This window comes from Aspergillus alliaceus (genome assembly GCF_009176365.1).
Source record: "Aspergillus alliaceus strain CBS 536.65 unplaced genomic scaffold BDW43scaffold_9, whole genome shotgun sequence".
Taxonomy (NCBI): Eukaryota; Fungi; Ascomycota; class Eurotiomycetes; order Eurotiales; family Aspergillaceae; genus Aspergillus; species Aspergillus alliaceus.
This window is the reverse complement of record NW_022474692.1, coordinates 175,615-198,130: the sequence shown is the minus strand read 5'-3', so window position 1 is coordinate 198,130 and position 22,516 is coordinate 175,615. Positions and strand designations below refer to the sequence as shown.

General features: G+C 50.5%; 12 protein-coding genes across 12 annotated transcripts; 5 read left to right on the top strand and 7 right to left on the bottom strand.

Annotated features, from left to right (window-relative positions):
• The first annotated feature begins 515 nt into the window (after window positions 1-515).
• On the top strand, window positions 516-1,726 carry BDW43DRAFT_267749 (zinc knuckle domain protein). Its single transcript, XM_032041030.1, has one exon. The coding sequence runs from the start codon at window positions 625-627 to the stop codon at window positions 1,693-1,695; it is 1,071 nt and encodes a 356-aa protein (XP_031903016.1). The 5' UTR covers window positions 516-624; the 3' UTR covers window positions 1,696-1,726.
• Window positions 1,727-2,815: 1,089 nt separating this feature from the next.
• On the bottom strand, window positions 2,816-4,035 carry BDW43DRAFT_249739 (putative haloacid dehalogenase-like hydrolase). The gene is made up of 4 exons (XM_032039788.1): window positions 3,843-4,035; window positions 3,474-3,778; window positions 3,216-3,378; window positions 2,816-3,155 (listed from the first exon to the last, which is right to left on the bottom strand). Exons 2-4 carry the CDS (start codon window positions 3,692-3,694, stop codon window positions 2,955-2,957), a joined length of 585 nt encoding a protein of 194 aa, XP_031903015.1. The 5' UTR covers window positions 3,695-3,778; window positions 3,843-4,035; the 3' UTR covers window positions 2,816-2,954.
• Window positions 4,036-4,181: 146 nt separating this feature from the next.
• Window positions 4,182-5,592, top strand: BDW43DRAFT_267740 (uncharacterized protein). The gene has a single exon (XM_032041029.1). It carries the CDS (start codon window positions 4,633-4,635, stop codon window positions 5,491-5,493), a length of 861 nt encoding a protein of 286 aa, XP_031903014.1. The 5' UTR covers window positions 4,182-4,632; the 3' UTR covers window positions 5,494-5,592.
• Window positions 5,593-6,071: 479 nt separating this feature from the next.
• BDW43DRAFT_308443 (putative metallo-beta-lactamase domain protein) lies at window positions 6,072-8,597 on the bottom strand (the record flags this gene model as incomplete). The annotated part of the gene is made up of 6 exons (XM_032046510.1): window positions 6,072-6,470; window positions 7,199-7,602; window positions 7,771-7,931; window positions 8,012-8,162; window positions 8,240-8,329; window positions 8,390-8,597. The coding sequence occupies 6 exons, from the start codon at window positions 8,595-8,597 to the stop codon at window positions 6,072-6,074; spliced, it is 1,413 nt and encodes a 470-aa protein (XP_031903013.1).
• Window positions 8,598-9,029: 432 nt separating this feature from the next.
• Window positions 9,030-9,789, bottom strand: BDW43DRAFT_308442 (nuclear transport factor 2 family protein; the record flags this gene model as incomplete). The annotated part of the gene is made up of 3 exons (XM_032046509.1): window positions 9,030-9,071; window positions 9,127-9,219; window positions 9,313-9,789. 3 exons carry the CDS (start codon window positions 9,787-9,789, stop codon window positions 9,030-9,032), a joined length of 612 nt encoding a protein of 203 aa, XP_031903012.1.
• Window positions 9,790-10,312: 523 nt separating this feature from the next.
• On the top strand, window positions 10,313-10,915 carry BDW43DRAFT_308441 (DUF4334 domain-containing protein; the record flags this gene model as incomplete). Its single annotated transcript, XM_032046508.1, has 3 exons — window positions 10,313-10,320; window positions 10,381-10,663; window positions 10,730-10,915. 3 exons carry the CDS (start codon window positions 10,313-10,315, stop codon window positions 10,913-10,915), a joined length of 477 nt encoding a protein of 158 aa, XP_031903011.1.
• Window positions 10,916-11,106: 191 nt separating this feature from the next.
• BDW43DRAFT_308440 (uncharacterized protein) lies at window positions 11,107-11,836 on the bottom strand (the record flags this gene model as incomplete). The annotated part of the gene is made up of 3 exons (XM_032046507.1): window positions 11,107-11,455; window positions 11,515-11,763; window positions 11,820-11,836. The coding sequence occupies 3 exons, from the start codon at window positions 11,834-11,836 to the stop codon at window positions 11,107-11,109; spliced, it is 615 nt and encodes a 204-aa protein (XP_031903010.1).
• Window positions 11,837-12,590: 754 nt separating this feature from the next.
• Window positions 12,591-13,654, top strand: BDW43DRAFT_323965 (FPP/GGPP synthase family protein; the record flags this gene model as incomplete). The annotated part of the gene is made up of 3 exons (XM_032049851.1): window positions 12,591-12,778; window positions 12,883-13,291; window positions 13,352-13,654. 3 exons carry the CDS (start codon window positions 12,591-12,593, stop codon window positions 13,652-13,654), a joined length of 900 nt encoding a protein of 299 aa, XP_031903009.1.
• Window positions 13,655-14,007: 353 nt separating this feature from the next.
• Window positions 14,008-15,973, bottom strand: BDW43DRAFT_267739 (putative MFS transporter; the record flags this gene model as incomplete). Its single annotated transcript, XM_032041028.1, has 2 exons — window positions 14,316-15,973; window positions 14,008-14,248 (listed from the first exon to the last, which is right to left on the bottom strand). Exons 1-2 carry the CDS (start codon window positions 15,721-15,723, stop codon window positions 14,010-14,012), a joined length of 1,647 nt encoding a protein of 548 aa, XP_031903008.1. The 5' UTR covers window positions 15,724-15,973.
• A 1,206-nt stretch (window positions 15,974-17,179) lies between these two features.
• On the bottom strand, window positions 17,180-19,252 carry BDW43DRAFT_323963 (flavin-containing monooxygenase; the record flags this gene model as incomplete). Its single annotated transcript, XM_032049850.1, has 4 exons — window positions 18,876-19,252; window positions 18,445-18,817; window positions 17,312-18,378; window positions 17,180-17,199 (listed from the first exon to the last, which is right to left on the bottom strand). Exons 1-4 carry the CDS (start codon window positions 19,102-19,104, stop codon window positions 17,180-17,182), a joined length of 1,689 nt encoding a protein of 562 aa, XP_031903007.1. The 5' UTR covers window positions 19,105-19,252.
• Window positions 19,253-19,484: 232 nt separating this feature from the next.
• On the top strand, window positions 19,485-21,226 carry BDW43DRAFT_267735 (cytochrome P450). The gene is made up of 4 exons (XM_032041027.1): window positions 19,485-19,545; window positions 19,604-20,533; window positions 20,596-20,787; window positions 20,849-21,226. The coding sequence occupies exons 1-4, from the start codon at window positions 19,489-19,491 to the stop codon at window positions 21,185-21,187; spliced, it is 1,518 nt and encodes a 505-aa protein (XP_031903006.1). The 5' UTR covers window positions 19,485-19,488; the 3' UTR covers window positions 21,188-21,226.
• On the bottom strand, window positions 21,227-22,406 carry BDW43DRAFT_267734 (tyrosine-protein phosphatase). The gene has a single exon (XM_032041026.1). The coding sequence runs from the start codon at window positions 22,144-22,146 to the stop codon at window positions 21,280-21,282; it is 867 nt and encodes a 288-aa protein (XP_031903005.1). The 5' UTR covers window positions 22,147-22,406; the 3' UTR covers window positions 21,227-21,279.
• Window positions 22,407-22,516: the final 110 nt, after the last annotated feature.

Genomic DNA, 22,516 nt, shown 5'->3' with positions numbered 1-22,516 from the left:
GAAGAGAAGAAAAAAAGAAAATAAAAGCAACGGAGGGAAATCTAACAAAATATATGAAAATGTAGGGAATTCAGTCACACGAAGAGGGGAGGAGAAAAAGGGAAAATCCTCAGCAATAAATGACCACAATAATACCAATACTAAGGTAAGGTACGGAAGAAGCCAATACCTACTAATAATAAATAGTCCGAAACGGTCCAGAAGCGGCGGAAGAACGAGTAAATGAGTTAATTCTGATTTATCTTCTCTTTGGCGAAATATTAATAGAATGATCGAGACTTAGTTTAACTTCTATAACTTGTATACTCAGGATTGTTTTAGCCAAGAAGTTTCATATCTTCAATGTCAAGCATTCCCATTCCTCGGGGCAAAACTTCTGTTATCTATGAATACTTTATAGCGTCTTGTCCCTTTAAAATAGAAGGACCTGGCAGAATAGCCAAGTGCATACTATGAGTACTTACATCTATTTACACACTGCCAAAGTACTGTACGTACCGGATGGAAGTTCTTATCTCCGACACTTGCACTTATGGTCACTATCCACTGCCGTAAATTTTAAGAAACTAAACACTCCACTACAGACATCCTTCTCCGATTTCAAGCGTCTTTCTGTGATCGGTAATGCCGTTAATAAATTGTCACAGCATGTCTGACTCACTAGGCGATGACAATAACGATTCGAGAACCGCCTCAGTTGGTACGCAACGTAATCGCGCCATCAGCGCCAATGGGTCGCGACAGAGCTCCATAGACAGCAATCTGCACCCCAGGAAAAGACAACGAAGAAATGAAAAGGCGGGCCCTACCGATGCACGCGACTTTGTCCCTCAAGGTGCTACTTTCAGCGCAAACTCTTTAGAGGTTGACCCGGATAGTACGTCCAGCTCGGGTTCCTCAGACAGCGACAATGAATCCGATTCTTCGGACGATGGGAACGAGACTTCTTCACAGGCTGGTCCTCAATCCGCAGCGGCTCCTAATTGGAATAAAGCCAGTAAAAGTACGATCCGGACGTCATTGAGCAAAGGAGGAAGCCAGACAAATGAAGGCAAACAGGATTCCCGGTTTGATGCGGTCAATGGTAAATACTGGCGCAGTCGTAGCGAATCAATCTCGACTGGCGGTGACAACGATAGTAGTGATGATGGTTCAGAAGAGGGAGAAGTGCAGGAAGATGATTTGGCCGACTCTAGCCAAATGCATCTATCTGGAGATTCCGACGACTCATCTCTGGACTCAGAGGCCGACGACTCGATACTGTTGAATATTGGCTCTCGTGATCAGACACAGAATTCTAGCCTGAAACAAAACGGGAGGCCGCCGCTAGAAAATGATGATTATGATCCAGAGTCTCTCTCGGTTTCTCGGGGCCATGCTAACGGGCAAACTATGGATGGGGCTGCACCAAACACGTCAAAGGAAGAGGCATTCCGTCACTTCGCTCGAAAATACCCAACAAATCCCTCAACCCTGGCTGATCTTAATCGTGAAGATATGGAAGTCCAAGCCAAGGTTATCTTCTACGACCGTGATATTAATGACATCGACCTTCAATTGCCCGTGGCCTGCACTGAATGCACGCGGGAGGGTCACCTTGCTGAAATGTGCCCATCAAAGGAGGTGCGTTTTGAAGCTCGCCGGTCCACTTCGTTGAAGCGATCATCCCATTACTTTAGATACTACGAGTACTGACGGATTGCAGTGTGTGCATTGCGGCGCCTGGAATAAACATCAGAGCAGTTTCTGTCCTTCATGGAGAAGGTGTCAAAAGTGTCGAGAACGTGGCCACGATCAGCAGAATTGTCAATCACCTCTCAAAGGATCCGCATCCGAGATACCCTGTGATCTCTGTGGATCTTCGACTCATTTGGAGCTCGAGTGCGATTTTGTGTGGAAAACTCAGCAAGAGCCGCCATCAGGGCCTGTGCTTGTATCTATATCTTGCTCTCATTGCACTAGCAACCGCCATCTAGTCGGCGACTGTCCATCTCTGCCGCAGCCTTTGGAGTCATCGTCTTGGACACTGAGAGGGATTGACCCGCATATGGTCACCAATATTAATTCGGTGGTCAGCGGGAGGAGAGGAGACCACTCATCTAGAGGCCGAGGTGGTATGAAAATCAGGGGTCGTGCGGATGTACACTCTTCTCCCGATGATAGTGATGACTTAATGGTCAGGCGACCTCCCGTTGGTCGTGGCGGAAACCGAGGTAATATCCGCATTGGCAGTGGGATCGGGAAGAATAAGAACCTGGTCCCGGCTGGCCCACGAGGCCCAGATATGGATTCGCGCCAGTTTTATAGGGACCGCCAGGATTTCCCTTCGGGCAACGCACGACAACGCTCTTTGTCTCCTAATCCTCGCCGTGGAAGAGGCAAGGATAGTTGGCAGGCCAGGCCTCGTTCACCTCCACGAGACCAGTCTCGGCCTCCCCCTCGTGGAGGAAGAGGCGGGGGGCGTGGACGTGGCGGACGTGGTAATGGGAACAAACGAGGGGGTAACGGTGACGCCTATCGTCCAATGCCGAGTTCCGCTAAGAAAGCCTGGGATAAGTACAGGCTCTGATTTGAGGATAACTAATGCAACGTAGGTAATTGTTGGACTGGTAGTATACTATCTGCGAATGTTTACTCATGATCGGCCCTTGTAGAAACCTGGGCTGGTACAGGATACCCTTGACTAAACATATTTCTTGTGTTGATGGGATTTGTGATACGCCAGCGTCGTCATCTGTTGTATTTACGACATCACACAAGACCTTTGGTTAGTGCTTTTATCTACTGAGCCAATGGCATCTGTACATGATCCACGAAGACCGTGAGAAATGACCCGCAACATGCTATGTGAATTATCCGAGTCGAGAGGGGGCGAAACTTCTTGTCTAATCTAGACTCTAAACATGCCAATGGGCGTCAAGCATCAGTGACAGGGTGAGATATATCCCAACGCACTAGTCACTGGTAGGGACTTTGTGCCCTCCACGGTGTCCGACAAAGCCTTCGTCTAGGATGCCGATAAGCTCATCTAGCCGCTCAATGTACAGATCGGTATGAGTGTGCTCTTTTAGATGACCATTATGATCATTCAATAGCAAGACAGTCGCGGCACCTGCTGTGTGCCCAGCAGTCATATCATCGATACTGTCACCAACCTGACATCACATCAGTTCCCCGAACAAGAGAAACTCTACTGGAAATGCAAAGAAACCCACCATAATCAGATTCTCTCCTCGATTACCGAGTCCCCATTCATTAGCAATATGCAAAATTCCCGCTGGATCGGGTTTAGGCAATAGTCCTGGTGTCTCTCTCGTAATGATGGGTAGAAACACATGAGCCGGAAGATGGTTATCTAAAAGATGTCGTACCGGTGTTCTGCCATAAACTGTATCAACCCACGCCACAGCCTAGACTACCTACCAAAAGCCACGGGGAGAGAGAACGGAGATTGACGAAAGTAGACGCCTTACTCAAAATTCCGCGTACAAAGCGCTCTTTTAATCCCTCGTTTTTGGAGATAATCCATCAGCTCCACGAGTCCCGGCTGAGGTTCCTGGTTCCGCATCGCCTCGCGCTCAATGTTCTTAATCTTATTCGCGGCCTCGAGTTGCGCCTCGCGCGTCGGAAGCCGGCTAATGTGGTGCAAGATATCGACCTTTTTATCGATGCCCAGAGCCTCTCTGCATCGCATTTAGCGTACAATGGATGTAAAACAATATCGGAGATTAGATTAGACCCATACCGCATCTGCCCAAACATGTAATTCTGAGGAAGACTATTTTACATATCAATCAATACATCGGCTGTCCGAGCGAAATCTCCGGGAGACATGGAAGTACCATAACGTTCCGTCTACGTCGAAAACGATCCCCTTCAACGGTGGCGCATTAGATGCCTTGTTCATTTCTGAGCTCAGGGGCGCGAATCGTCGCTGGCGGAGGGGATAGCTTTGAGCTGAAGCCATGATTCGGGCGACTTGCGGCGGGGTCTGTGGGGTGAACATGGGCATTGGTGGGGGATTTTATGTTGGAGGTTTGAGGTTGTATGATTTCATGTGGTGTGATTCGATGGCGCTCGCGATAAGATTGATAAGGCGGAGATTTCGGAAATACCCTACCTAGATCGTGAGAGCCTCTTATGATCGTGTTTCTAAGACATCTTTCCTTCCTTTCCTTCCTAGATCTCATGTCACTAATGAAATTACCGCCAGAGAGTGACATGATAATCTTATATACATCTCATTATTGAAGAATACGTGCTAAAGGGCGCAGAGCTATCAGAAGCATGGTGCTGTAGGGCATTCTGAATAAGTTTATCTTTTGTATATTATCCTCTTTATCTTTGGGTAATGCATCATCTCTTTCATATTTACTGAAAGACTGGCCTATATTTCCAATGCCGCCCTTTCCATTGACTGCCACCATTAAAGCACTGTGTGATGTACGACATTTCTTTAGTAAGGGAAGGGTGTATACTGTCCCTCAGTGGCTCTTTCCTTACTACCGGAATGGATAAATGTCTCGACTTACGATGATTCTCAAGTGAGGACAGTCTTTCTCTTCAATTGTATCAGCCTACCCGACATTCTTTCTGGTATACGTCCTCTCTTCTAGCGATACCTGGCCGATCATGGCAGCCAACAATGTCCAAGAGCCGGCTCTTCCTCCCAACAATCCCATCACAATCAGCACCGGCCAAATTCTCTCTCTTCTGGGAGCTCTCATAGCCCTCAAATTTTTCCAGGCAGTGACATACATCTTCCGTCTCGACAAAAGTCGGAAACGGCTGCTGAGAAGCCCAGTCGCCCGAGCGATTGTGCGCAAAGAGCAACTTATCATCGATATTTTCTTGTCCATCATGCCCGAAGGAGTCTTCCGTTCGCCTGCAAGCTCAGCCACCATAGAACTGACGCCTTTATCATCCATGGATGTCAACCGCAATGTCCCTGAAGACGATGACCGGACCTCGTCTGACGTCCAGAGCCCTCTTATTCACACCGCACCCGGTATGCCAACTGCCCTCCGTCTCTGGCAATGTGGATCGGGTTGCGGCGGCTTGAAACTTTTCACAATGAACCCCCAAAACCCAGGATTACCACTCCCAACAAGCAAAGGCAATACAGTGCGGCTATATCGTGCCAGCGATGGGGTAGAAGGAAAAAGTATAGGTGTCATTCATACTTGGTCCCCTAGTGCAAACCAGGAGAGTATACTTGCTTTGAATCAGGGATCCGCTGCGTCCAGAGTTGAGAGACAGCAATTTAGTCCCATCGTTCGGCCGTGGTCCGTTGACTCGGCTGCGTTGCCTTTGACGAACGACTCGCATGCGATCTTAGAGATGGAGGAGGGCGCGAAGACATCTCGGTCGGCGGAGAGTTTTCCAGGGAAGTTTCCTATCAGCGAGGGATCGGATGCCCAAAATTTGTCTACGATGCCGCAGTGTATGAGAGGTCGAGGTGTGACTTCTGTGAGGCCATTTTCGGACCTATGATTTTAGTGTATTCGCAGTAAAGATGTGGTTATCCGATTAATGTGTTTATATTATTAACCCGTAGACTGGGCTACTGAATATGGGTAGCATGCATTGTTTCCTCTACCAGTCTTCGCAAACAGTTTTGTATATGCAGACAAAATCAATTCAGAGACACTGTTCTTCATGAATAGCATGGTCAGGATGTCCCACGGATTTAACAAAGATCTTAGCACTCTCCAATACTCGCTTCTTACAATCACTGTTGACATTCGTACCCGTAAAGCCACCACGAATACTGTCAAAATCCATATCCTTGACAGCCTTTTAAATACGGTGCATTTCCTCCGGTGGAAGCGGTATCTGCAAGTCAATTAGCCAACAACCTCCAAAACGAAGCAGGAAAAACCAGGACAGACCATATTCGGATAAGGCCACATAAAAGTAAACGACAGCGTCCCCGGCAGCCTCTTAATATGATAAATCCCACTGGGCACCACCCCAATCGAATCGGCCACCAACAACAACCCCAAACGTTTCCACCACAGCACCGAACTTCCAGGGAAATGGCCCCCGTCTTCACAGCCATCAGATCATAATCAACCACTCCCGGGGAACGGTAACTGCGACCAGTCCCAGAGTACCTGTTTCTCCCCCATGCGCACTACCCACTCTTTATCCTCCCGAGCCAGGTAAACGGGACAGTCAAAGATCTCTGCCCAGTGCAGGTGCGTGGTATAAAAGTGCGGATGTGAGATGACTATCGCTTTGATACCGCCTAAATCCTTGATCTTGGCCACGGTTTCATCGTCGATATAGGTGATGCAGTCCCAGAGGAGATTGCCGGAGGGTGTACGACGGAGAAGCGCACGTTGCCCGATGGCTACTCTGGGAACAGTATGGTCGATATCAGGGCATCTTGGTGGACGCTGTCGGAGCTGAATTCGTTGTGGTATGTGTTGGAATCTTGTAGGGTGCGGAGTGTTGTCCAGGCTTGTCTTGGGGTGGGGGGTTGTGATGGTTAGTATTGGACTTTCTTGGTGGGGGGGAGGGGGGGATAGGGGGTTATTTTGTGCTACAGATAAGGCTCATGGCTCTTTCTTTTGGTTCTGTCGTCGGTGGTTTTTGTTCATGGAGATTTATGGAAGAAGGGGAGGTGGTTAGTTACCCTGTTGGGGGGATGAATTGTCTTGGATCGTCGCAGATCTTACAAGATGATTCGGATGTTGTGGCACATTGTGTTCCGCAGGCTGAACAGATGGTTAGGTCTAGGGAGTTGATCATTTTATTCAGTGATGATAGAATGGAATATGTAGTAGGTGGTGGTGAAGACACGTAGTTATACACATGTAGGGTCTATTGGTTGAGGGAAAGATGGGAAGTATCCAAGGAACGGAGAAATAAGGAAACCATGGGTGATCGACGAGATGGAATGTGTCATTAGACGAACTACGCTATTGTAACCGATGTATAAATTTCTCTTATTCGATCTTGCCTCAAGCATACATCTAACAACACCTAGTAAACGCCTATGTTGCCATGCTTGCACCTTTCTACCAGAGGAAGTCCAAAAGATAGGGCCCTTTACATCATCTAACCCCATAATCAACTTCACCCCTCACCACCGTTACCACCACAGCCACCTCTCCTCCAAAAGTAAATGGACAATAAATAAATTAACCTAATAAACCTACTCCCACAACCGATAAACTAACCTCCCACTAACCTTCCCTGCTGCCATGTGCCGAAACCCCTCCTCTAGCTCCCCAAACCCTCTCATCTCCACCACAGGCCTAATATCCCCAGTCGCAGCAGCGATCTCAAGACACTCCGCCAACTCCTGCCGCGACCCCTGATTCGTCGCCACGAGCGACAGATCTCGCGTTACCATCTCCAGCAGATTGACCGGGACAGTGTCTTTCGAGACGCCGACGGCGATGACGCGGCCGTGCGTGGCGGTGAGGGGGAATGCGAGCTCATATGCGGCTGGAGAGCCCGATGCGACGATTGTCGCGCGGGCTTGCAGGGCTTTGGTCTGGGCCTTGTCTTTGGGGGAGAGCTGGTCGGAGCGGTGGGTTTCGAAGGCGCCCGAATGTGTGGCGAGGGAGAGTTTGTCGGGGGATATGTCGACTGGTTTTTTAGGGTTTAGCTTCAGATTTGGTATTGTAAGGAGGCATGAAAGTGGGAAGTAAGCATTTCCGGAGGATATGGCTCCGAACGAACAAAGATGAATAATACTGGAGGAGTGTGAAGAGTGAGAGGTAAGAGATAAGAGATAGTATGAGCAACTAAACTTACATCCACGGACCCGATATCCCATCGCCTTGGCATACTGAATAACCAGATGCCCAACGCCACCACAGCCGATGACGTTCAGAGTCATCCCGCCGGGGACGACGACGGCGGCTTTCTTGATGGCACCGTATGCGGTGACGCCGGCGCAGAGGAGTGGTGCGGCCCTGGTTGAAGTGAGGGTTAACCAGGAGTGATCCTGGATGCAGAGATGGTGGAGTAAGCAAATCCCGAGGAGGGGGCGTACCATTCATCCTTTAGTCCATCCGGGAGCTTGACGGTTGATATGGGGTCAGCTAGACAGTATTGACTGAAGCCACCCCATGGGACGTGGAAGCCGACGCAGGTCTTCTTCTCGCAATAACGGTGCTGTCCGCTCACACATTCGGGGCACTCCACTACCGCTAGATTAGCATGTCCCGGGACTCGGCTTTGAAAGGGGATGCAGAGGATAAAGGGACAGCTTATTACATACTGCAGGTCTGCGAATGCGGCATGAATCCCACCCGGTCGCCTGGCTGGAACCCCCGGGTAGCACTTCCTACGCTCTCAATGATTCCCACCGCTGTATTCTAGACCATTAGCGGACCGGTTCCTGAGGAATTAGGGCTTCTTCGTTACGCACGCTCGTGTCCAGGACAGTATGGTGTTCTGGCCCCAACATGACCAAGCCACGCGGCCAGATCTGAGTTGCACAGCGATGAACTGGTGACCTTGACGAGTAGCTGATCTGCTGCTGGTGAAGGGACTGGTTGGGTAACTATCTGTACTGGTTTCTGGAACTCAGATATGACGGCAGCTTTCATGTTTTGGGGAGATTCTGCTGAGCCCATCTTGGTGACTTTGTTATGTTTCTCAACTTTGTTGATGTGTGTGACCTAGGGTATCGCTTGCTATGGAAAAAAGATGGATGAATGATTGATTTCTCAATTTTTTATAACTGTCCTACCTGATTGTCAGTTGGATTTCCGGCGAACCAGTGACCCGTTTCTACTCTGTCCGAAGCCGAGGAGAGCCGACTACGACTTCCCTTGCAGATCTAGGCAAGGGATGATAAATGTCCCAGAAGTAATAACATCATATTCCCTTGTGCATGTACTACGCCTCGAGCTGAGAGCAAAATACATGCGCCCCTCCCATATCCTCTCGCAGGCTTTCAGTCAATGACCCGCGGACGTTTCGATAGCCCCGGATGCATCAAAGCAAGTAAACCCTAATGTATTTAGAAAAGAAAAGTTCAAGTTGGCGAAATTGACGTGGCACAATCAGGAAAAGCCAAGGACAGCCGTGTTGCCAAACCAGGGTCCCTATGTAGCATTAGATTGAATACCAGAAAAACGCAAAGACTGGGCAATGCCGCACCGCCTGATGATTAGTTCGTTTGATGATTCTCCATTCACCCGTTTCGGGGTTCTTGATCCATTCATCATCATATGTGGCCCATGTCCAGAGTGCCTATGAATGAGACATCCACGGTGGTTCCCAGCGTCAGTGTCTCCTACAACTTATGCTTTTACAAAGATATAACAATAAAACGGAGCGCCTCACCTGTCCGAAATATTTCCCCTTTCCCCAATGCGTAGCAAGATAGTAAGTCAACGAGTGCGCAGTCAGACCGTCCGGCGCGACGTCGATGACCTGCGTACTGAGGGCATGCTGGGACGTGACGTGGGCTAGCGCACGCTTCAGGGCCGCTTCTACGTTGTCGATCCCTTGCAGAATTCCTACATAGCTGCTATAATTAGCCCAAATGTCAGGATGAAGCACGCGGCCCAGCTGATCCCATTCTCCGCTGTCGATGATAAATGGGTACAGGCTCAAGGTTTGCTGGATGGCTGTCGTGTCTTGTGGATGAAGTCCGAGGTTGACCGTGTTTGACAAGCCTGACACACCTGGCGAAAAGCCAGCTGGACGTGATAGCGGGTCTGGGGGAGCAGAAAGGATGGAGCGGAATGAAGGGATATTCCACGCAACTGCGAATAGCGAGGTCACTAGGACGGTTTCCACCAACATGACTGGCTTCATTCTTGAAGTAGTACGTTGTTGGGTAGCTCAAGGTATGTATACTTGAATTCCCAGTGGATCAAGAGCTTTATGTAGATAGGGTTGTCCTTCCTTTTCTGATCCCGCCGTGGGATGGGCCGGGTTTTCGGGTTTAAGTGCGGCTGAAGAAGATTTGGATTCTCAGATGCATTGCTTCCTTGCTGATTGTAGCTCTGGTAGATATTCTAGCCAGTTGTATGTACATGCTCATTCGCCAGACTTCCCCCTCATATCGATAATCGTGGTTATTGCCTTGCAGGTGGCTGAACTGGTTACTGAAAAGGGCCTATTCTGCATGTATATTCAGAATCGGCCCGCACAATCTCGATGGAATAAGAAGGAAGGGGTCGTAAATGCCTGTACCTACACAGACTCTACAGTTAATTGCCTTCCTTGTTTTGGTTTGATCTTCATTTTTCTTTGAACGGTGTGTTGTTTTTTTTTATTTCCCATCGCTCTACTGTATCCTCGAAGATAGGTTCACACAAGACATTACAGATATACCATGGGCAGGTAATTAGTGAATCTCTGCTACACAACACAGGAATGTGATAACTGACCTCTTTTTTTTAGCGCTGCAGTAGAAGAAAAGTTTATTGCCCTAACTCGATCCTCGAGCCCCATCACGGAGGCCGAAGTGGAAGCGGTATTCAACCAGCTGAAGCCCATTCAACCAGAGGATCTAATCGGAGAATGGGACGGTGGTAGCCTGGATACGGGCCATCCAAGCCACCAGAAGTTACAGGCCATGCGGTGGGCCGGTAAGGTGTTCCGATCTGTCGACGATGCGGATCCGATTGTTGTTCACGACGAGAATGGTCATCGAGTGTTAATGAGTGACTTTGGGCATTCGTCGGTAAGCTTCACGGTCGAAATGTCTTTTTTTGTTTTATTTTTACTAACGGAGGCCTATAATGACTAGGTCCGCCAAATGGTTTTTCGGGGAGTTGTGTCCGCAGCCATGATTTACGACCAGAAGCCGATCTTCGACCATTTTCGCTATGTGAGCGATGAGATGGTGGCTGGGGCGATGGAAGCTCCCAAACTGATGGGCCCGACGGGGACATACTACTTCTATCTCGTCCGCCGGAAGGAGTCGTCAAAGTAGGATGAGATGGGTCGCGAGTTTTTGTCCAATATTCATATATTCCAAGCGTAAAACGCTGTATGCACAGAGCCGACTCTTACTTTGAAATTACAATAAGCTTCATTTTTCAATGGTAAATATAAATTTCCTTTGTCCAATACAAGGGTATAGTACTACTACACAATGGCTAAGCTCGTGCTGGGTCTATTGAATCAGGGCCTCTCTCTCTCTCTTTGCCGTCGCGAGTCCATGCGTCTCATACGACATGCCCCTTTTGCCTCGTGCGCATTTCTCACGGAGGCACGAGAGAACCTAGAATTACAGAACGAGCAGCGCAATCGATCGTTTTCGCCCGATTGCTCTCGTTGATGTCGAATCAGGTTGCTGCGATTAGAGAAGAGTCGTCCGCCGCAACAGGCGTCCCAGCAGCGATACTCCGGTCGGCGCTCCTGGGAGCGAGAGGCTGACTCGAGTCGGGAGCGAGGGATGGCTTGTGTAAGCATATCGATGCTGCTATTGAGCTGAATGATTCGTTGGGTATCAGTTTCGTTGTCGAGGAGACTGCGCACTACCTGATCAGCAGATCGGCCTTCTATTATGGGCATGACTGACTCACTCACGTGGAGGTATGTTGGAGCATCTGGAGCTGCTCGCGTAGATTCGTGAGGCATTGACGCGCTGCCGAGGCCGAGTCGAATAGGTCGTGCTGGAGGACAGGGTCTCTCGCTGTGGACATCAATGTAGAGAACTCGTTGCTCGATGATGAGATGGAAGTAGTGGGAGACGGTTGCGTATTGACCGTGCCTCTTTCGGTAGCATATGAAGTATTTTCGACCTCGGGGTCAGAGAGGAGGAGAGCCCAAGCCTCTCTGCCGTTAGCTGTTAGCGACAATAAATCACGGCCTTCTGGAGAAGTAGGCCTTACGCGAATGTACATGACATGTTGTAAGTCACTGGAGAAGAAAGAATTCACTTCTAGGTGATGCTTAAACTATCCTTAGCATATCAAATTATATATAGGTTCCCTTTATATGGTCTTTACCCTCGTTATAATCCGCGCCCTTATCCGCGACCTGCATCTGAGACTACCTATGCCCTGGACATGATCTCGGCATTTCAACTCTAGTCCTGGCTTTGGGGAACCACTGCTAATAGCGTGCCTGCATGGGGGCAAAAAGGGGAATTGCTTCTCATCTTCTTTGTGCCTCTCCCTTGCAGTATTCGATGTCGGCTATCGGAGATCATGCAATATGATCCCTCCGTCTCAGCATTCTTCGGTGAACGCGCAGTATCAGCTTACCACACGAGCTGCAGCTGACGCCGGAGCCCTTCACAACTGATACGGCGGATATCTCTCATAACCCAGCTATCTGACTGAAGGGGAGCTTGTATCCGTTGAATGAAGCACCGAAATTCCAGCCTTTATTTACCCTTCACTGCTAAAACGTAATTGATGGTCGTTTGCACTAGTTCCAAAATGAGTAGCACAAGCGATAGCAGTAGTGTGGTCGCCTCGCCCACTTCGAGAGACTCATCCGAAACAAGTTGGCAAACGGGCGACCTAATGCCATACATTGCGGATTTTGGTGATGTCCCCAATAGCTGGAGCGAGCAGGAGCAGAATGTAAGCATCTCTGATACATCCCGAATAAAGCATATCGACAGGGTGGAAGCAAGACCACAACAATAAAGAGAAATGGCTGTGCTAACAGCTGTTGAACACAAAAAGATAGTCAAAAAGCCGTACACATACATCCTCTCGCACAAGGGAAAGGGATTCCGCACACAATTTCTCCAGGCTTTAAATGTCTGGCTGAATGTCGACGCCAAATCCTGCGCCGTCATCGACGACACAATTTCCATGCTGCACAATAGTTCACTGCTGTACGTTGATTCCAATCTAACTCTACTTCCTCCACGCGGGTGCACTTGCTATACCCTTTTCTCAGGTCTGCAGGCTAAGTATTCGTTTCAATGAAACCGAGCAGAATCGACGACATTCAAGACGAGTCGAAATATCGCCGCGGTGCACTAGCCGCCCATGAGGTATACGGAACAGCACAGACAATCAACGCTGCCAACTACGTATACTTCGAGGCACAACAGGGGCTGCGCCAGTTAGAATGCTGGCCCCAGCTGTTCCTCATCTTCAACGAGGAGCTCCTCCAACTGCACCGCGGCCAGGGCATGGAGCTCTTCTGGCGCGAGACCATGCAACCCCCGAGCATCGACGAGTATCTGCGCCTTATCTCCAACAAGACAGGGGGACTATTTCGACTGGCACTGCGATTGATGCAGGAGCTGAGTGACTGCGATTACAACATCTACCCGCTCGTCGACTTACTAGGCCTGATGTTCCAGATCGTGGACGACTACAAGAACCTGAAAGACGCAAAGGTAGCCCTTCCATCACTATAACAACGCAAATGATCGCTAACAAGGGATCCCCGCTGCCAGATGAACTCCCAAAAGGGCTACTGTGAAGACATCACAGAAGGCAAATTCTCCTTCCTGATCAGCCACGCCGTATGGATCAACGACTCCAAGCGCGGCGATATCCTGCGCATCCTCAAGATGCGGACCCTAGACAACGACCTCAAGGCCTTCGTCGTCCAGTGTCTAGAAGAATCGGGCAGTTTCGAATACACCCGACAGACAGTCTACCAATTGCGCGACCGCGCAAAACAGCTGCTGGCCAACATCCCGCAGCCTAACCCGGCTATTGAGGGGCTGCTTGATACCTTGACTGCGGGATTGTGAGATGCCTCTATATGAATTTCTTTTCTTGTTTTGGTGTGTTCTTTTTTCTTTTGAACGGCATATCGGAAGTTTCGGAAGTTTGGGATTCTTTTTGTCTTTTTGTCTTTGGTTTTGGGCGTTTACTTTATAGATAGAGGGTCCGTTGGACCAAACTGAGGCTATTAAATTGATTATTACTTGTAGGGCTTGGCCTTGACAACGTGCCTTGACCGATAGGTATGCACAGTTAGATAGTGTAACAAGTTGAGAACGACGTCTATCATGACTGGACAGTTGATCAAAGATAGTAAACTAAGTGAAATAGTTACGACAGAAAGAGAAAGAAAAATTTTATGTAAACAGTTTCTAGCCCAATTCACCCTGCGACAGCGCCGGAGAGCTCCAATTTCTCCCATTTCATCGCGAGACCCATCAGTACCACCAACGCCCCGGCCACGATCGACAAGATATATGCCCGATCTAGACCGTAGACGATCGCATCAATCACCTTCCCTTGTGTCTCGGGGTCCAGACTCTGCACGAGAGTTGATCCTGCGCCGCTAATAGTAGATACGATGCGTTCGTGAGACTCGTTGGGGAGAACCCATTGGATGTCTGATTGTGAGGATTGAATTTAGTAGTCTGTCCAAGATACTTGAGTGCTAGATTACAAGTGACTCACGTTTGATGGCTTCATTTAGGAACACACATTGCGCCAGCGAAAGGGCAAAGGTCATCCCGTTTAGCTGCGCGGTGGTGGTGAAAGCCACGGCGGCCGGAAGTTGGTGAACAGGGGTTTTGGCTTGCGCAACGGAGTGACCGAGCTGGCTGTACATGCCCGATCCCAAGCCCAGGATAGCAGAATAGCCGTAGATGGCCCCCGCGCTTGTACCGGCGCGGACGGTAAACATGAGCGCGGATCCGATGAGGCAGAGGGCGCCGCCCACCAGGAACCACGGTTTGTAGTAGGGAAGGACCGATACCATGTAGCCGCCAGCAACGGAAGAGAAGACGAGAAGGCAGACGAAGGGTAACAGACGCACAGCGGCCTGCAACGACCCATCGGCCGAGACGAATTGGAAGTGGAGGGGAATCATGTACGTGGGCACGGTGAGACAGACGGTTGCACAGCAACCGCAAACAAAGACCATCACCATGAGGGGCTGACGCCACGAGACCATCTCGACGGGGAACAGGCGAGTCTCAGGGGTGGTAAGGATGCAGTACACCTGTTGGAAGCCGAACGCAATGAATGCGACGCCGCTGAGCACCAGCGCCACGATAATTCCTGGTGCGCTCCAAGCATACTCGACCCCCGCAAAATTCACGCCGATGATACCGGCAACAAAAGCTCCGATCAACAGGAAGGAGCCGAGGAAATCAATCCGCGCAAATCGCTGCTTGAGTGGGGTACCTCGCGGTTGAGGGTCCAACGATGGGAGCAGGAAGAGGTAGACGGGTGCAAAGAGGCCGCCGATACAGAGGTTGATATAGAAAGACCACCGCCAGCCGGCACTGCTGTCAGTGAAGGCGCCGCCTAGGATGGGACCCAGGACTGTTCCCGCACCCCAGGTGATGCCGATGGCGCCAATATAGATAGGCCGTTCCTTCATCGTAGTCAACCGTGGCATGAAGTTCATCACGCCAATATACTGGCCGACTCCTCCGACACCGCAGATAATGCGACCACCGATCATAGCGTTCATGGTCGGGGCAGCGCCACACACCGCAGAGCCGATTTCGAAGATGGCGATCGAGATAATGTACATCCACTTGATGTTGAACTGGCTGAATAACTGCAAAATAGTGAGGAGGGTGGCACTGGAGGCCATCAAGAAGGCCACGCCGACCCAGGCGATCTTGTCGACTCCATCCAGCGCGTGAACGATGGCGGGTTGGATGTTGGCAACGATTGTGTTGTCCAGCGCGTACAGGAAGGTTGAGCTGTAGATGGCCAACACAAGCAGGAACCAGGCCACGCCGTGAACTTTGCGCGGTGGTTCGCTGACTGCGACCGAATACTCGGAGGGAGTGGATTTTTCCTCGTCGTGAATCCTAGGAGGCGACCATTCGTCGACTGTCTCGCCCATTTTCACTCAAAAGAAGCAGTGTTGCTGCAAAGGAGGGTATGGAGGAAACCGCAGAGATGAAAGAGTTGCAAGGAGAGAGAGAGGGAGAGCGAGAAGATTCAAGAACGGGGGAATCTAGACGGTAATATGGCAATAATTGTAATTTTATACATGTCTATGCGATCTTCTTTGTACATCCCGGTCTAAGTATAATCTTAGAGCTCATGGCGAATGAGCTGCGTGTAGATGGCATGCTTCTATCCCATTTTGCTTCCCGACGTCGCATTCAAATTTAATGTCATCCATTTTTCTTCCGTTCCAGGGTTGGGGGTGGAGGATGATCAACGACCCGTTCCACGGGTGGCTTGACGGCCCAAAATCACAGCGTCAAATAACCGTGTTTAGCCCTTTAATGATAAGGGACTCCGTGTTGCTACGGTGATCCTGATCGAATCGCATTCTCTTGGTCTCCTTCTGTCTCACTCTCTTGAGTCAAGGGTCCGGCAAGGGGGAACATTCTTCTTATTCAGGGAGCCGATCTCATGCAAGATACTCGATTCTTGATTCTTGATCGTCGCTTGTAGACTAGGCTTAAATTTGCATATCATTGTTGGCCGGCAAAGTGGATCCTGTCTCACGACTACACCGTTGGTTACTATGGTTAGGGCTTAAATTTGAGTTACATAGTCAGAATGACTCATTCTCGCGTCACTTTGGTAGAGAACTTAAGAACCATGGATCTGGCCTTTACCTTTATAAATTGTATAAAAGTTATGGCGAGAGGAGACTTGGTTAGGAAAGAGACTCTCTAACACGGTGGAGACTCGGTGGGCCTACTCCGTACTTAAAATCCTTCAAGGCCGATGAACCCTAGCAGGAGACCGGTTCCTTGGCCGCTTCTCTTATCCGTAATCTGGATACGGAGGAGAAACCAAGCAAAGTAAATAGAGCAGTGAAAGACGACATAGATCTACTAGTGCTCCATCTGCGTGTTCTTCACGTTTTGATTTCTCTGCTTCTAATCATATACCAAATTGAGAATATAGGTACCCTCACTAGTCCTTATGACTATCAGACCTTGTAACCTCCAGGGTTGCACAGTACAAGGCTGATGGGGTGTACAATCGGGCCGTGAATATATAGAGAAATAGCTCGACAGAGGGTCAGCTCCCGCGCAACCATTGCTACAGATTTAAGAAGTGATCCACCAGAGATGCCAATAATCTGAAGAAGATGACTATATCGCAACCGATAATCGAATCATGAATGGATTGAAACTGAATTGTGATGGCTCCAGTTCTAGGTAGTTCCTGTTTAGGGCGGCGTGTCTATGGATAGGGCTCAGTGGGCACGGGATCAGCGACAACGATCCAGTGAGCTCCACTCCATGCGTTTCTAATGTCTTCATGTTCTCATCTAATTTGCCTGATCGTTCCATCTCCAATTTTATTGGGCTGAGTGGAGTGGGTCAAGAGGTCTAATCCATTACTGGATTCACTGCATCGAGATTCTTCCATTTACACTAGAATCTCGGTACTACCTTGCTCAACATGGCAGGAATTGGCCGACTTCAACTTGTTTTTCTTTGAACAATTGACTTCGTCGTCACTGCGCTTTTGGGTCAAACATGGGTCGACTGGCTCGTCATCCTCCGTCCGCAAGTACCAGCTGAGGTCTCCGCCTGGTCGCGCTTCTGCCGAGCTCGATCCGTTGCCCAAGAAAGCCCAGGGGTTGGAGTCTGCATCCGCCGTCCAGATCCAGTCTTCGTAGCGCGGCTGCTGCGTCGCCTCCAGGTAGTGCAAGGTCGAGCCGGGCCATAGGGCCACTACCCGGTCCGATCGGCCGCCTCCATGATACCAACTCCGGCAGCCACTCGTCCACACCGTGTGCTGCATAAAAGAGTCCTTCCAGGCATTGAAGGTCCTGGTCGCCTCTTCACTGACCTCACAGGCCCGCCGGTTTTCCTTCTGTAGCTTGGCCAACATCTGGATGATGTATGAAACTTGTTGCTCAATCACGATCAGCACCGGCCCGTTCCCCACAGGGCAGTTGGGCCCCAAAATGTTGAAGTAGTTAGGAAACCCCGGCACGGCCAGACCTAAATATCCGGAGACCTCGCCATCCTCCCAGAGTTTCTGGCCTTTTTGACCGACGACGGGAAAGCGAGGAACGTACGAGGTGTTAAATCCCGTTGCACAGACGATGGCATCGACCTCATACGAACGCCCGTCATCGAGGATCATGCTATCTTCGGTCACCTGGGAAATCGCCGCCCCTGAAATGACCTGCACTTTGGGATCTGTTAGCGCCTGTAAGTATCCAGGGCCAGGTGTCGGACGCCGACAGCCAAAGGGGAAATTTGGGATGAGTGTATCCTGTAGCTGCTCGTGACCGACAAGCTGCTGCTCCATGGCGGTCCGAACTGCATGCTGGAAATATTTCTGATGATCGGATCCATGGATGAACATGGGGAAGGCGCTGTTCATACGCTGTTCAATGCGGCGCCTCTCGGCCAGGAGCGCCGCCGGATCAGACACGAACCGATCGATCTCGCTTTGGCTGTATTGACGGTACCCGTCCTCGACCGGAGGGGAAATCCATGCCGGCTGTCGAATGAAGTGGACTATCTTGTGGACAGAGGGAAGAATGGCCGGTAACACTTGAATACCTGATGACCTGAGATGCCAGATGAGTATAATGGTGCATACGCCAAGAGAATCATAGAAGAGTAGACAAACTCACCCGTTCCCAATGACTGCCACGGTTTTGTCTTTCAACCGAACGGAATGGTCCCATACAGCAGTATGTACGACTGCACCTTTGAATGAAGACAAGCCTTCGATCGCCGGCCATCTGGGTCGATTCAAGATGCCGGTAGCATCAACAACGATGTCGGCTGTGTGCTGCGCGTCCTCGCCCCTCTGGAGATCTCGTACATCCACCGCCCATTGGGATTTATCAGCTTGCCACTCTGCTCGGGTTACTTCGTGCTGCAGACGAATATACTTGGATAAGCCATGGCGATCGCAAAAGTGGGTAAAATACTGGCGAATTTCCTGTGAGCCGGCATATGTAGCTGACCATCGTGGGTTCGGCTCAAAGGACCATGTGTAACCTATTGTAAGTATGTCAACGCATGGCCGATCACCTTTGCAGGCGGAAGTATCACTGACAGTGAGACGGGACGTCGCAGGCACATCCTGGGTACGTGTTTTCAAACCATGTCCCCGCGACTGCTGGGTTCTTCTCAAAGACGAGCAAGTCCAATTGGTCAAAATGCCGCTGTAGTTTATAGGCTAGCAGGAGGCCTGAAGCACCAGCACCAATGACCAGCACCCGCAGTCGCCTCTGGGGCTCATATATCGGATAGGAGGGGAAACCGCCCGAGAGTCCGCGTGTCATGGCGTTTGGAATTGGTAGTAGGAATAGGGGCCGAGTGCCTCACGCGTGGATATCTTCTACTACTAAATAGAGACGGTGCTCGGTCGGTTCTGGACACACTGGACCACCATGCGGACCCGTTACATCACAGCATGCATGGTGCTGAAGCGTTATCTACCTCGCCCCTGGTGGATACATTCGTCGGTGCTGAATATGGCCCTCGGTGATCCGTCGGGGGAGCAGGGATGCAATGCAGGAAGCAAGGGGTAGCCAAGAGGTTTTACATAAAAATAATCACTGAAGCAACAGACGGGGATGGAAGAACATAATATTCACGTGCACCACGCCGAGGTTATTTTTCTTCTCTTTTACTTTTGCTTTGATTTACAGTCGACCAGATTCAGGATGCTTCCCAGCTTTGTTGACAGCATCTGCTGGTTCACTGGGGGCTGGCTGATTTACGTAAGAATATCCCATGGGTTGGAACTAATCCTGGCTTAAATGCTAACGATCTTATCAGCTTCTTCTGTCTACTGTTTTTCGCGCTGCCTACAATCTGTGGCTACATCCTGCGCGGAAATTCCCTGGACCGCGCTCCTGGGCTGCCTTCCATATCTTCAAAGACCTGACTTGTGCTCAGGGCAACATTGATAGTCGGCTCTGTGAACTTCACGCCCAGTACGGTCCAGTGGTTCGCATATCTCCCGATGAACTGTCATTCGTCGACGAACGGGCCTGGAGAGACATCTATGCGCACCCCAATTACTTAGCCAAATGGCCGCGCTTTGCCTTCGTCCACAACAAGCCAGACACACCGGCGGATATTATCAATTCTACACACGCTGACCATGCACGCATTCGCCGGCAGCTTTCACACGCCTTCTCTGATAAGGCCCTGCGTGAACAGGAAGGTTTAATCACAGGTTATATTGACCTGCTGATCGCAAAACTCTCTGATATTGCGGTCAGCGGTGCATCCGTCAACATGGTCAAGTGGTATAACCTTACAACTTTCGATGTTGTCAGTGACCTGGCCTTTGGACAATCATTCTCCTCTCTGAGTGAGGGTGAGTACCATCCATGGGTGGCATCCGTCTTCAAAAACATCCGCGCTTTCAATGTAGTCCGATCATTCGCCACCTACCCTGGGGCTAAAGCCATCATTGGGCTGCTAGCCTCGTCTGATCTACGACGGGCGCGTGAAATCCACAAGGAATACAGTGTTAACACTGTGAAAAAACGTCTGGCAAAAGGAGTCATGGAAGAGCGTCGTGATTTCATCGCCTATACACTCAAACACAAGGATGAGGCCGGTACTGGTCAGGGAATGACCGAAGGCGAGATCATCCGCACGGCTAGCACGCTAATAATGGCCGGGTCTGAAACGACAGCAACCGTCCTGTCTGGTCTCACTTACTTCCTGACCTCGAATCCAGATGCGCTCCGTAAGGTAATTATAGGCTTTCCTCCCGGCTTAATGTAGATGATTAATGGAGGTCGCACATATCATAGGCCACAGACGAAGTCCGCAATGCATTCCAGAGTGAAAGCGAGATCAACTTCACAAATGCCTCCACGCGTCTGCCGTACTTGCTGGCCTGCTTTGACGAGACGCTACGCATGTATCCACCAGTGCCCTTTCTCTCGCCTCGACTCACTCCTCCCGGCGTGACCTATATCGCTGGACACGAGGTCCCTGGCGGCGTAAGTATTTCATTGGTCCTGCTTCCTCACACACTCGGCCGCCATTTCTAATTTTGATTAGATGGGAGTTGGAGTCGCCCGCTTTGCTACTACACAAGACCCTAGTATGTTCTTCGAGAGCGATCGCTTTCACCCCGAGCGCTGGTTTGAATCTGCCAAGGACCCGAGCTCGCCTTTCTACCACGATGCCCGCGGCTGCTTCCAGTCCTTCTTAGTTGGGCCAGGTGCCTGCCTGGGCCGGAACCTCGCGTACCATGAGATGCGAACCATTATGGCGCGGATCCTGTGGCGATTCGACCTCGAACTCTGCTCAGAGAGCAAGGGCTGGGTAAAGGGACAGAAGAGCTACGTGATTTGGGACAAGCCACAGTTGATGTGCCGACTGTCGCTTCGCAAATGAGAACTCTGTGATGCAAGATAGGAATCGTAAAAAGAGATATGGATACAAATGGACCATTTATCCACAGATCATGTTATAAAACATAGTTAAATCTAAATAGCATCTCCCCAAGGACTAGGAGCATCCGAGCAAGTCAAATTCCGCCGTATAACAGCTATATCCGACTCAGTCAACCCACAAAACCGCCTCACGTACTCACTCATACCCCCATAATCCCTCCTCACCATCTGCAGCGTCTCCCACATATTCTCAAACGGCGCCCCAGCAACCATCTCCGCCAACTCCTGCGACCCTTGCATCTCAGGCTTGCTTAACAAATACTTCACAATAAACGCCTTGCGAGACCCCAACCCTACCTCCGTCAACGCATACTCCCGCGCCACCACCTCATCCTCGCAACCCGCCAACTTCATCAGTACGGCCACGACCACCCCCGTCCGATCCTTACCCGCACTACAATGAACAGCAAACGGCTCCCCTGCCCGATCCCGAACATGCAAGAGCACCCTCCGGATAGCCCCATGTCCCCGCTCCAGCATCTCACGGTACGCCTCCGCGTACCCGGCTCCAGGCGGGGCATCCCGTTGGGCATACCGAAGATACCGCATGCCAGCGGCCTCGGGGCTCCAATTCTCATGGGCGAAGATGGGGGTTTCGTGCCGCGTGATATTGGGACCCAGAGGTGAGTTGGTTAGGTCCGTGATCACGGCGCGGCCGTGTGCGTCTTGGGCCTTTTTGCCCTCGTCCAGGGAGCGGAGGTCATATACGGCGGTTATTCCCAGGGATTGGAGGGTTGCGCGTCCGGCGTCGGTGACTTTGATGAGGTCGGCGCAGCGGTAGAAGAAGTCTTGGCGGGTGGAGATGGAGAGGGGTTCGTTGCATTCGGGGGTTGGGTAGCCGCCTAGGGTGCGGACGTTGCTTACCCCGTCCACGAAGATGAAGGGGAGGGGGAGGTCCATGGTTGGTTATGGGCTGGGGGTTTTGGTTCCTTGGTTTCGGATTTGTGGGGTGAGTGAGGCTATACTAGGGCTCTAGTTGTGGAGGTCTACTTGGTTGTTCTGGGGTGATCTGCGGAGTTTGGGTCATGAGGAGGGATTAGAGCTGGAGGCTATACGCCAGATTACGCCGAATTCTTTGCTGTCCGGTAGAAAACATTGATCTGCAGGCACCAGGGAAGGGGGAGGCCGGGTGATCGGGGGGTTGGATCAGTGGTATCCCGGGGAATTGCCGAGCATGCAGCATGCATAATCCAGTAGCTTTAGCTAATACCACCAGAATAGTAGAGCAATATAAGTCGTAGCTTACAGTAAATCTAGATGTCGGACACCT

Bases quoted from the DNA above. Each gene is read 5' to 3' on its own strand.
- BDW43DRAFT_267749 (XM_032041030.1), top strand. From the start codon at position 625: ATGCCGTTAATAAATTGTCACAGCATGTCTGACTCACTAGGCGATGAC.
- BDW43DRAFT_249739 (XM_032039788.1), bottom strand. From the start codon at position 3,694: ATGCGATGCAGAGAGGCTCTGGGCATCGATAAAAAGGTCGATATCTTG. The intron at 3,379-3,473 runs GTAAGGCGTCTA...AGTTTATGGCAG, and splicing joins CTTTGTACGCGGAATTTTGA to AACACCGGTACGACATCTTT. The intron at 3,156-3,215 runs GTGGGTTTCTTT...ATGTGATGTCAG, and splicing joins GAGGAGAGAATCTGATTATG to GTTGGTGACAGTATCGATGA.
- BDW43DRAFT_267740 (XM_032041029.1), top strand. From the start codon at position 4,633: ATGGCAGCCAACAATGTCCAAGAGCCGGCTCTTCCTCCCAACAATCCC.
- BDW43DRAFT_267735 (XM_032041027.1), top strand. From the start codon at position 19,489: ATGCTTCCCAGCTTTGTTGACAGCATCTGCTGGTTCACTGGGGGCTGG. The intron at 20,534-20,595 runs GTAATTATAGGC...CACATATCATAG, and splicing joins ATCCAGATGCGCTCCGTAAG to GCCACAGACGAAGTCCGCAA. The intron at 20,788-20,848 runs GTAAGTATTTCA...AATTTTGATTAG, and splicing joins GACACGAGGTCCCTGGCGGC to ATGGGAGTTGGAGTCGCCCG.
- BDW43DRAFT_267734 (XM_032041026.1), bottom strand. From the start codon at position 22,146: ATGGACCTCCCCCTCCCCTTCATCTTCGTGGACGGGGTAAGCAACGTC.